Raw genomic sequence first — 12,544 nt, 5'->3', positions numbered from 1 at the left:
TGCTTCAGGACCGGCACAAATGAAATCATTTCCCAACATTTATGAGCAGTTCAGGGACAGTATATTATGTTGTGGATGAGAAAGAACACACAACATGAGTAGACCAACAAAACCTAAAATTTTGAGGTTATCAGATTATATATAATCCTATTTAATAAAATAAAATAAAAGAAATGAAATAAAAAATCCCTCCCCCATGGTATAACCCCTGCTTTCACTGTATTTGATGTCAGTATAATTTGTGGAGGGGAAGGGAAAAATCAAATCTTTTTTTTTTTTTTTTTTTTTTTTTTTGTCTGTTGTGGGCCTGAACTCTGGGCCTGGGTGCTGTCCCTGAGCTCTTCAGCTCATGATTAGCCCTCTACCACTTGAGCCACAGCACCACTTCCGGCTTCTTCTGCTTAGGTGGTGCTGAGGAATAGAACCCAGAGCCTCAAGCATGCAAAGCAAGCAGTCCAGCACTGAGCCACGTTTCCAGTCCCAGATTTCAGATTCTTAAGTAGCTAGGATTACAGGCATGACCCCCTGGCACCCAGCTTGGTAAAGGAGGAGGCTACAATGCTTGATAAGACATGTATTCATTATCTGGCCTATGTAATTGTAACCCCTCTTTAAAGTATTTTCACAATAAAAAATTAAATAAATAAATATGGTGTGCTTAAAAAAAGAAAGAAAAAAAACTTTAAAACATATCGATGAACGAAACTATATCTAGTTTTAGAGACTAGTCCAATTCGGCAAGTTACTCATAAATAGTTACTTGGAATTTCTTTGAAAGTGATTCATGTTTTATTCATGTTTTATATATTGTCTTCTATTCGTGGCACAATGTGAGCTCCATGAATGTATGGATCATGTGTATTTGGTTTACCACAGTATATTTCTCGAGCCCTGCACAATGCCTAACATATAGCAAATGTTTAGTAAATATTAGTTGAATGAATAAATGAGGGTTATGCAGAGAGGAAAACTAAAATTAAACATCCAAAGATACATTTATAGGTGTACGAGAAAATGTACGTTAGAAGTATACCAGAAATGAGTTTACATTTGGGGCTAAGAATTTGAGAAGTGTCTAACACACTTGGATAAAACTCTACACATGCAACTGTGGCTCTGAAAATACGAGGATGTTAGAGATGAGAGTAACAGCTGAGATCTCACGAGAGTTGGAAGCTCATCGGAAGTGACGTTGGTGTTTCCTTAGTATTTAAGAGGGGAAAAAAACGGTTAAAAGCAAACCGTTGATGAGGAGGCAGTTAGGTTAGAGGTGGAGATGAGCCGGAGCAGAAGTATGAATAGAAGAGGAAAAATGTCAAGAGATGATTGGGCGGGGGAAAGAGGAGAGAAGTATAGCAGGTTCCGGAAGGAAAGAGAAGCCAAGTACGAGTGGTATGTTTACAGGAACTTCGAATTTAAGGACCAGAAGTTGTTAGCTTTGAGATGAGCGATATTTGAAGGATAGTCCATATCGAGGGGAGTGAGGCCGGTTTTAATTATTAATTTGTTAATTGGCCTTGAATTTCTGTGATTCTGGGGGCTAATCACTGTGGTATTTGGTAGCTAGAAAGTAATATTTCTCATAACTATTGAATAGAGATCGAAAAACTACCTCACAAAAGGAAAAAAAAAACAACTGTTTTAACTAAAGTAACTATCCTTAAGTTCCTTTCCAAAATGAGTGAGGCAAAAAGGTTGCGCAAGTGGGCGGGCATTCAAGTTACCTCAGAATGGAGGGACTGGTTGAGGGATATTTTTTTTATTGCTGTTGAAAAGGGTAAAAATCAAATTCTGAATAATTCTAGACGTTCCGATAGTATGCTAGGAATTTGAATAGCTCTTCCTTGAGGAGATTGCGTAACTGTACAGGGTTTCAGTACCACAGCCGAGCCTGATACTTTTCTCAAGCTTCAGTGGCTTCCCTCAAAGTCTTAGGTCCGCCTCCCTTTCTGTAGTGAGTTAAGGAGATTGTCCTCTGTAGCCGTTAACTCATTTGCTCCCCGCCCCCTCCTTGGAGCTTAGAAGTCTCCTCCCAAGAACGCTTTCGCTTTAGGGCGGGGCGGGGACGCAGAGCCGGCCTTGTCTGGCCTGGCTCCGGCCAAGGCGTGCAGCGCGGCGTGGACTGGGACGGGCGTTTAAGCTTTGGCTCCCAGGCCGAAACGAGGGGCGGTGACGGGGGTAGGGGAGGCAGGCTTTTCTGCTTTGGCTCTGAGGCCCGAGTCCACGAGCGGGGACCCGGGCGTTTTAGCTTGGGCTTCCGGGCCGCAACACAAAGCCTAGCAGGATGTGAGGCGGGGCGACGGACCTCTAAGTTTTGGTACACGACTGTTGCAAAGACCGGAGCATTTCAGCTTAGGCTCCCGGACGGAAGCAAGGGGCGGGGCTGGGAGCTGAGCGTTTCAGCTTCAGGGCCGAGGGGCGGGGAAGGGGCGGGTACTCGGTCATTTTGCTTCGGCTGTGGGGACGAGGCGTGAACGGGGGCGGAAAGGGAATTTGGGCGTTATACTTTCGGATGCGAGGCCGAAGCAAGAGTCTAGGCGAGAAGCGGGATGGGGCGGAACTAGGTGGGGGCTACGATGCGAGCGTTTCAGGCTTCGGGGCCGATGGGCGGGGCAGGGGCGGAGACTCGGTTGTTTTACTTTGGCTCTGAGGCGGAGGCGAGAAGCAGGGCGGAGAGGGGCGGCAACAGAGGCGGAGCGGGGAGCAGGACGCGGGGCGGGGCAGAAAGCTGGGCGTTTCAATTTAACCTCCCAGGACCAGGCGAGAAGAGGGGCAAGGCGGAGGCGGATGCAGGGCGAAGCGGGGGCGGCGGGTTATTCCGAGCATTTCAGCTTTGGCTCCGTGGCTTGGAGCGGGATGGGGCTGGGCTTTCACTTGAGGAGGGTGGGGCGTGCAGCCGAGCGTGTCAGTTTCGGCGCGGGGTGGAGCGCACGTGGCGAGGGCGGGACGTTTCACCTGACGGGGAGGGGGAGCGGAGACCGGGGCCTTTCAACTTCAGCACGCGGGCTGCAGCAGTTGGCCTGAAGAGGATGGGGCAGAGAGACGGGGGTCGAGGCGAAGAGCGGAGCGAGGCGAGGCTGGGGGAGTTGGCGGCTATGGTGTGGGGTAGCGGGGAGGTGTGCGTTTCACTTGGAGTGGGAGTGGGGAAACGGGTAGCTGGGTCTTTAAGCTTCGACTCCGAGGCTGAGGCGGGGAGCGACAGGGGCGGGGATGGGGCGGATAGTTGGACTATTTAGCTTAGGCATTGGAGGGCGTGGCGTTTCAGCTTCAGGAGACTACCGGACTGGAGTGGGAACGGAGGGGGGACTGGGCGAGGAGGAAAATTGGCAGAATTTATCTTTGTACTGTAACAATCATTCTGTTAAACCACGTAAAAATAACAAATATGACATCGGCGTGAACTGAAGGGAAATGGCATTTCCGGCTGGGACCTCAGTGTTTTAACCTCTCTCGGAGGTACTTCCGGAAGGGAATGGGCGGGGCAAGTATTACGTGCGTTTGGCGGGTTTCGCTTTCTTGGTGAATATCTTGTCATTCCTCAGCCCAAGAAACGGATCAGATAGGAGAGAAGGGAGACACCCACGGTTGAAAAAGTGTGATTCTGGACCGCCGTCAGGCATGTCTGTGGTAAGTGTTTGGGTGGCGCACTGTTGGGCGCCTGGACGTTAAAGGTTGGGAACCCAGGAGGCGCGGCGAGCTGGTCTTGTTAGTCACGTGGAAAAGCGGCGAATCACTGTCTGGCCCGCCGGCCTGCGAAGCCGGCTCCATTTTGCTGCCCGCCCACCAGCTACGGTTGTCCAGCTCTCCCTAAGGCTCGACATCGTGAGTAGCGGGGATGAGGTCAGGGGTGGGTTGGGCTTCTGCATTTTATGGCTTATAAGGCCCACTTTTCTCATGCTCTAAAGTCACTTTCGAAAACCTCAGAAACAAATGAAAAGTGGCCGTTCTTTGTCTGCAATTCCTCTAATATCCTTGGCTCTCTAAAGGGTTTAGGAGGAGCCAAATTAATCCCAAATAGTCTGCCCGAATTTTAACAGCATAGGTTTACCGTATACTGGTCCATTTACTAACCTCGGTGAATTTCAGTTTGTGGAATATAGGAAAGTTTCCTAAAGTGAAGCTGTGTAGACTTGGAAGGAGCCCGTTGAAATTCCTTGTTAACTTGGTGATTTTTATTTTCTTTCAAACTTTTGATCTAATTCATAAGCTCTCAACCAAAATGAGCACCCAGCACTTTACTACCTTTATCCACTAGAGATTCCACTCCAGCCCCACCTCCTAAATTTCAAGCCCCGTGATTTTGAGTTGGTTATTTTGTAAAAATTTGAAAAATCTCTTAGTGGCTAAAGATGAAGATAATAAAGTGACATGTGAAAAATTTAAAAAGGTCAGGAACTGGACATCTAGCATTGAGTCTCTGAGTTAAAGCCCCAGACTGGAACAGAAAAATAAATTCTTGCATGAAAGATAAATAACTTCCTAAACACATGCACCTAGAAATAGTAAAAATTTTAAAACTTGGAAACTTCGGAGCCCTAACTTTAACATGTCCAAACATATGGAAAAATGTGTACTGTATATAGGGCCATATAGTGATAAAAATAAATTGTTTCTATTTTATCACTGGAATGGTAATATACAATTCTGAAATTTTTCTTGTAGGATTTTAAAACTTATGCAGATCAAGCATGTAGAGCTGCTGAGGAATTTGTGAGTATTTACTATAATACAATGGACAAAAGAAGAAGGGTGAGTTAATGTGATCTCTATTTCTCAAGTATAGTTTTTTATTGAGACATTTACCTTACTTGTATAAATGATACCTATGGTCTTATTCTTTTTAAATTTTTTTTCCAATCCTGGGGCTCAAACTCAAGGCCAGGGCACTATCCCTAGGCTCTTTTGCTCAAGGCCAGCTCTCTACAACTTGAGCCACAGTGCCACTTCTGGCTTTTTCTGTGTATGTGAGGAATCGAACCCAGGGCTTCATTCATGATAGGCAAGCACTCTACCACTAAGCCGTATTCCCAGCTCAGTCTTATTCTGCAAAAGAAAATTGCTATCTGGCACCGTGGCTTCTGCCTGTAATCGCAGCTAATAGTAAGGATCAGGGTTTGAGTGCAGCCTGGACAAGAAGTTTGGTAGACCCATGTCTGCCAATAAAAAGCTAGGCTTCCTGGTGTGTTCCTATCATTAAATCTGTGCCAGCAGGAAAAAAAATTGCATTATACTTTAGATCTCCCTTTGATATATTACTCAACATCTTGTTTATATAATGAAGCAAAAAGAGCTGGGAGTAGAAGTGCCTACATAGGAAACACAAGGCTCTTGAATTCAATCCCCAGTACCACCAAAAAGAAGGAAAAAACGGCTTGTTTATGGGGGATTAATAGGGTATTAAGTGGGAGTTTGGTCTCTGAAATCATCTTGTAGATGATTGTACTTAGTTGCATGGACTTAGGCAAATTGATAACTTCTTTTAAACTCTTTATTTTGCCAGTCCTGGGGCTTGAACTCGACCTGGGTGCTATCTCTGAGCTACTTTTGCTCAAGGTTGACACTCTAGTTCTTGAGCCAGAGCTCCAATTCCAGCTTTTTAAGAGGTAGCTTATTGGAGCTAAGAGTCTCATGTACTTTTCTGCCTCTGTTGGCTTTGAACCATGATCCTTAGATATCAGTGCCTAGAGTGGCTATGATTACAGCCACTGAGACTTGAACTCAAGGCTTGAGTACTATCTCTGAGCTTTTTTGCCCAAGTCTAGTGTTTTACCACTTGAACTACAGCTCTACTGGGTTTTTTTGGTGGTTATTTGGAGATAAGAGTCACACAGACTTTGCTACTCTGGCTTCAAACTGTGATCCTCAGAGCTTAACCTACTGAGTAGCTAGGATTACAGGTATGAGCCAACAATGCTTAGCTTGTTTTATTGATTTTTTTCTGTGCTAGTCCAGGGCCTGAACTCAAGGCCTGGGTGATTTCATGGAGCTATTTTGCCCAAGGTGAGTGCTCCACCACTTGAGCTACAGCTCCACTTCTGGCTTCTTGGTGGTTAATCAGAGATGAGTCTTACAGACTTTCCTGCCTAGGATGGCTTCAAATCACAATCCTTAGATCTCAGCTTCCTGGGTAGCTAGGATGATAGGCATGAGCCACCAGTGCCCAGGTGTTTTATTAACTTTTAAAAGAACTTCTTTCTATACTGCAGGTACAAAAGTTAATACCTTATCTAAAAATTTGTTTGGTGTTTGTATGCTGGGGCATGAACTCAGGGCCTGGCTCTGTCCCTTACCTTTTTCACTTAAGGCTAGTTTTTACCACTTGAGCCACAGTTCCACTTGCAGCTTTTTGGTGCCTAATTGGACATAAGAGTTTCTCAGACTTTCCTGTCTTTCCTTAATCCTCAGATCTCAGCCTCCAAAGTAGCTTAGATTAGAGGCATGAGCCAGCAGCACCTATCTAGTAGCTAAAATTTTCTTTGTTATTTTTTTAAAGCAGAAGTTAAAATGCAACCAATATTTGATTATGTAAGACATAGAGAAAGAAGCTGACAATGTACTATTATTGTATCTTGTCTTGAATGTTACTATACTTGATTGCTTGCAAAAGTGAAGTAGCAAGCTGAATATTTCTGGGTACACTTGTACTGTTAGCTAATCTTAGTCTTAGCTTAGTCTTAGTCTTTGCAGGTTGAGAATAGAAATACCAAAATGTGAGGCAAGCCCAGGCAGAATATTTCCTAACACCCTTTTTTGTCCTTAATTTAATTTTTAAATTTTTTATTGTTATTATAAAGGCGATGTACAGAGCTAAGACTCTTTCTTCACCCTTAGCTTGGTGCCCTGGTACACTCCTGTCTGAGATTGGGAGGATCACAGTTCCAAGCCAGCATATGCAGAAAATCTTCAAGACTCTCTCCATAGAGGGAACGCAGACTGTGTGTGTTGCCTATGACCCCCCCACCCCACAATGGAAAACCTATAAACAAATGAGTTGCTGCTCAGGTGCAAGTCTGGAGAAAATAGCAAGACCTTATCTGAGAAATAGAGAAAAACAGGCTAAGAGTATGGCATCAGCCTAGCAAGCATGAGGCCTTGAGTTCAAACAGTTCTACAAATAATTAAGTAAATAAATAAAACACTAGTATATAAAACAACAGCACATTTTATTAGCAATATCAAAATATATTTTGGCTTTTTAAACCAAGATAAATTTTAGAATAAAGCAAAGTCTCCCTTAACCATAAAGAGTGAATTGTTGAACTTTGCCTCTTTTGGGTCTTAGTTATATCATTTACTAAAGACTTTGCAAGTACTCATAATTCTTTAGAATGAAATATGCTGACACTTAAACAAATTCTTCCTAACAAATGCAAACATTAAATGGTTTACAAATATGTAACCACTAGTGTTAAAACATAGTAGAGCATAATTGGCAACCTAATTTCTAAAAATTAAGTTGTCTATACTTGGAACTTGAGATCATTTTAATTCACTGTACAACAGAAACCAAAACTTTAAAACCCTTTCTGGTTTTGGATGCAAATTTATTTCCTTGTGGCTAAATTGGAAATATGAAAAGATATATTAATTGCTCTATGTATAAAGAGTTGGAAGATACCTTTTTAATAGATACTGTATTCACATTAGATGTTAAAAGAAGTAGTAATAGAGGTAGAGCCAGGAAATATGTATATACCATTATAAACTTTGGCTGAATTTCTAGAAAATGCTTATCTAGAAAAAAATCTCCTTTTAAAACTTTTATTTTTCTTTTAGGCACTTATCCGACTATATCTGGACAGGGCCACCTTAATTTGGAATGGAAATGTTGTTACTGGGTTGAACGAGCTAAGACATTTCTTCGAAATGTTGCCTTCTAGTCAGTTCCAGGTTAATATGTTAGATTGTCAACCAGTTCATGGTAAGATTATGTTCTTTAAGATGCTTCATTTATTTTCTTAGTTGAGCAGTGAGTTTTGCAGCAAGGAACTTTTAGTTTTAGAAAAATTTACTTATTTGAACAAGCTAAACATAATGAACAATTCATGTGTCCAAATGAATTCCTTTTGGTGCCTATCACTTGAGAGAACCACTAGTAGGTTTTAGTGGATGGTGTGATTATGGTTTAATAAAAATTGTTCAAGTTGGGTTTGATGGCTCACACTTGTAATCCTAACTATGCAAAGACTGGAAGGATTGCATTTGAAGCCAGTTCAGGCCAAAAGTTCCCATCTCAACGAATAAAAAGCTGGGCATGGTGGAGGGCGCTTATCATCTCAGCTAAACAGGAAATATAATAATTAGGTCATGGTCAAGACCTGGGCATAAATGTGACACTTTGTTGAAAAATAACTAAAAATGGAAAGAATGTAGCTCAAGTGGTAAGCACCTATCTAACAAGTGCAAGCCTCTGGGTTCAATCCCCAAATTTTATGTAAGTATGTATGTATTTTTGGAGCCGACCTTAAACTCAAGGCCTGGGTGCTCAGTCCTTGAGGTTATTTACTAAAGGCTACGGCTCTACCACTTCAGCCATGCCTCTACTACTGGCTTTTTGCTAATTAATTGGAGATAAGTTAATTGGGCCTAAATAATTTATCATGATATTCACACAGACATGGAGGATATTCATAGTAGGAGAACGCAAAGGCTCAATAGCCACATGCATATTATCATATAAAATAATATTTTACAAAATAAATTCCAAGAAATGAAAACGAGATTTTTTGTTGTTGTTGCTGCTGTTTTTGTTGTCTTTTCTCTTGTTTGATTATTTGTTTTAGGGAATGTAAGGGGGCCATAGAAAAGATGGGACAAAGGGTGAACAAATGCAGCAGTGATACTCACTAGACACTTTGTGGAAAATGAACTATACAACTTGTGGGTCAGGACGGGAAGGAAAACCTGGGAGAGAACAAGAGAAGGGATGACAAGGTTCAAAAAGAAATGTATTCATGACCTGACATATACTGTAAACCCTCTCTGTATATCACCTCTACAATAACAATAAAATATGTAGTTGGTTTTTTTTTTTAAGTTTCACGGGCATTCCTACCAAACTGGCTTCAAACTGTGATCCACAGATCTCAGTCTCATGAGTAGCTAGGATTACTGGCACAAGCCTCATTCAATCCCCCCAATTTTGCAAAAAAAAATAAAAAGATTATATGGGACTAAATTTTATTTTTGTTAATTGAAAGGAGAGAAGAATATCTCCAGAAAAAATTGCACCATATCACTATTAATGTTTTATAGTATCTCAAATTTCTTGTTAAAATTTCACAAAAATCTTCCCTTTTATAGAAAGGGATCACTTTTGTAAAGGAAGAATTTGGTTCAGAATTCAGTGAAGTTATAAAATTTAATTCTAGGTATAGTCCTTAGTATGTAAAGTATATTTTCTGTGGGATTTTTTTTCTTTTTAGTTCTGGAAAGATAGCTTATGAAACAAAATATGATGGGAGTGAAAGAAGGGGGACATTGTCCAAAAAGAAATGTACTCATCACCTGACTAACATAACTATAACCACTCTGTACATCCCCTTTATATTAACAAAACAACATGTAAAACAAAGAAGTAAAATATATGAATAAGCTTTTAGAAACCTAATGAAATAATAGATGTGTAAGTTATTTTGAAACTTTAGAATATCCCCAAAGCTTTTTGAATGGGAAATAATTTTGATATTTTTGAACTGAATAGTTTTCTGGCTTTGGGTGTACATGCTCAGAGTAAAGAATGGGTTAGATAAAAAGCAGTATAGCCTAAAATATGTTTATTGAGAAATAGAAACTGACCTCTCTTTTTCCTTTTTCTGTGTGGTTAAAGAGCATGCTACACAGTGCCACTCTACAGTTCTTGTTGTGACCAGTGGAACCGTCAAGTTTGATGGGAACAAACAACACTACTTTAACCAGAATTTCCTGCTGACAGCTCAGACCGCTTCTAATAATAACACTGTGTGGAAGATTGCCAGTGATTGCTTCCGTTTTCAGGATTGGTCTAATAGTCACTAAGTAGGGCACAAGTCCATGCTTTATTGAGTTCATTAGTTCCAGTAACAGAAGTTTATATACAAAATAATACATTTCATTAAAAAGCTTTTCCTTGTAAAAGCACTAGAAATATGTGCTACAACTACATTTCTTTAATATTTTTGTATTTCTAGCAGCACCTTTTGACACAGCTGCCAGTTTGGATTGTTGCCCTCAAGAGCTTTAATGCTAGTTTTTTACATGCCTTATATACACATTCCACTGATGACATTCTTACAGTAGTATTAAACATGATCTTGGTACTAACATTGTACTCACTGTGAATCCAGCCTATTTCAAAAATGGAATCTTTTTGTAATAGAATATTAGCACAACATAGATCTCTGGGGAAAGAGTGGAATTTTTTGTTATTAGCTTAATTTTATAGTGAAATGTGTACTTATTTTTGGTTAACACTGGTAAGAGAGTTAATATATAATATACTTTTTATTAAAGATCAGGTCAGTATAGGTTTGCATAACAACTCTGATATATTTGAGTTGCATGTAGATCCATTTGGTAGTCTTTTTCTTTCATATTTTCTTTTGTTGACTAGAGGTGTGCAAAATGTTCTCAGTTGATACCTGAGTATTGGGTGTATTTAGTGACTTAAAAGCAAAACTTCTTAAAACCATGTTCTTGGCAGCTCCAAGTATAAATTTAGATAAATGAGTGGTAGTAGAACTAATAGCTTTAATGAGAGAATGGGTAATGACAAATGTAGAAATCCAAGGTTAAAGCCCAAAGTAAGAGATAGGAGGAGAGGGTTGACCAAATGGTAGAGTTTTGTAATTTGTTTCCTACCTCCTAAAAAATGTGGCCTATTTTCAGGACTTAAACCGCTGTTATTATCCTTGACAAATAGTCATGAATGTCACTTTTGCCCTAAGAATGAACTTTTGAGGTTTTGTACTTTACCTCATACTTGTCACCAAAATATGTCAATTTATGAAAGAATGCGTAGGAGTAAAATGTCAGCAATAAGCCTAACTTGTGACAGGGTCTAATAGGAAAGTGGGAAACAAAGCCATTCCTATCTCTTTGACACCATAAACTTCTAAGTCTTCCATGTGAACTTTAGGCCAAAATACTCCTATTTATTAGCCACCCATGAAGTGAGTGAATGTCCCCAGTTTTGTACTCTCAACTGTATTATATATTATTTAAATTTAAAATTATTTTATGATTTGTTCTTCCTGTGACATTGGGCAAAAAGATATATTTTGAAAAAATATTCCCATTGTGTGACTACAGTTTGTTAAGGATAAAGAACAATAGATTTTCATGTAAACTTCAAAAGAGCAATTTGTTGTTATGTGTCAACTTGTGAAGAGAAATGAAAAAATCTTAACTGGTGTTTGGTTTAACTGTAAAAGCCTTTGTATTTATTAATGTTTTATATCCATTTTAAAATCGGTAATATTCTTTTGCTCCAAACTACACTAATTCTGATATACTATTAAAATTGTAAGTTCTAGTACACCTTCTTGTCACACTGAAAAAATGTAGATATTATACTCAAAATTTTATTCAAAAATATTGTTTTGGATTTTTAAAGCCACAGTTTTAGCAGCAACAATCAAAATGCCTACATACTGTCCTTTTCTTTGTGGAGAAGTCTCAAAATCTTCATATAAAGAACTGATGTTAATTCTTGTGAATTAAATTTCTCCAAACACTGTATAACTTGTAAATTATTGTATTTTTGACATGTTCTTATATTTTTATAACTTAAAAATAAATTTTCCGATTGCAAGTTTTCTCGTGTATCCTAAGGTGTTTTGATTTTTAAGAGTTCAAAATGTCTTTCAACTTACAACATCATATGAAAATGTTGAAAATAAGAGTGGACAACTTAGACTTTATTCTTATTGTAACCCACTGTATTTTTCCTTTTTCCTCCTAAGTATTCATGTTGTTAAGAATAACCTGTATGAAGTACCAGTGAAATTTTGGTGAGTAATTGAAAATCTTAAATCTTGAGAAACTAGACAATATGCACGCTATATTCAGTAGGAAGTAAAGCCCAATGAGGTTCAAGGATAAGCACAGTATTGGGGAAAGAATTCAAATAAAATCCAAGAAGGTACTTAGTACTTTCACTCTCAAATCAGTGAAATAAAACAAAAAGAATATGTAATAAGATACCACATCACCCTCTCCTCCAGTACCTGCTCTGTTCTGTTGCCTAAACCCTTCTAGTCCTATTCCCCATTCCTTATACTCCAAACTCAGCTAAGACAGACCTCTGCCACTACTGTGTCTCACTTGCCAGAGGAGATCCAGCCAACTTCTTTCAGAGGAATTCTAGTGATCAGAGTGGGATTTGATCACCCAGGACAAAGCTACCACAGGAGCTCTGTACAATGGCTGGAGGCCAACAGAGTCCCTAGAAGTGGTGACCTGGGTGTTTAACTGACAAAGCATGTATTCCAGTTGCTGGCCTCCATGTGCCTGTCTATGGGTGGGGGTTGGCTAAGATTTCAACAAGACAATCCTGAATAAAACA

General features: G+C 40.0%; 1 protein-coding gene across 6 annotated transcripts; it reads left to right on the top strand.

The window, feature by feature from the left end:
- The first annotated feature begins 1,230 nt into the window (after positions 1-1,230).
- Nxt2 (nuclear transport factor 2 like export factor 2) lies at positions 1,231-11,782 on the top strand. Of its 6 annotated transcripts, none has more exons than XM_070039928.1 (5): positions 1,231-1,392; positions 3,543-3,627; positions 4,663-4,710; positions 7,777-7,921; positions 9,830-11,782. In XM_070039928.1, the coding sequence occupies exons 1-5, from the start codon at positions 1,277-1,279 to the stop codon at positions 10,015-10,017; spliced, it is 582 nt and encodes a 193-aa protein (XP_069896029.1). In that variant the 5' UTR covers positions 1,231-1,276; the 3' UTR covers positions 10,018-11,782. The 6 variants fall into 6 exon arrangements, with proteins under 6 accessions (XP_069896029.1, XP_069896028.1, XP_069896033.1 ...); XM_070039927.1 differs by having other exon boundaries at positions 1,232-1,392; positions 4,663-4,749; XM_070039932.1 differs by lacking the exon at positions 1,231-1,392 and adding an exon at positions 2,464-2,564 and having other exon boundaries at positions 4,663-4,749.
- Positions 11,783-12,544: the final 762 nt, after the last annotated feature.

This window comes from Dipodomys merriami, unplaced genomic scaffold (assembly GCF_024711535.1).
Source record: "Dipodomys merriami isolate MVZ:Mamm:240054 unplaced genomic scaffold, mDipMer1.0.p SCAF_3, whole genome shotgun sequence".
Classification (NCBI taxonomy): Eukaryota; Metazoa; Chordata; class Mammalia; order Rodentia; family Heteromyidae; genus Dipodomys; species Dipodomys merriami.
This window is presented reverse-complemented; position numbering and strand designations above follow the sequence as displayed.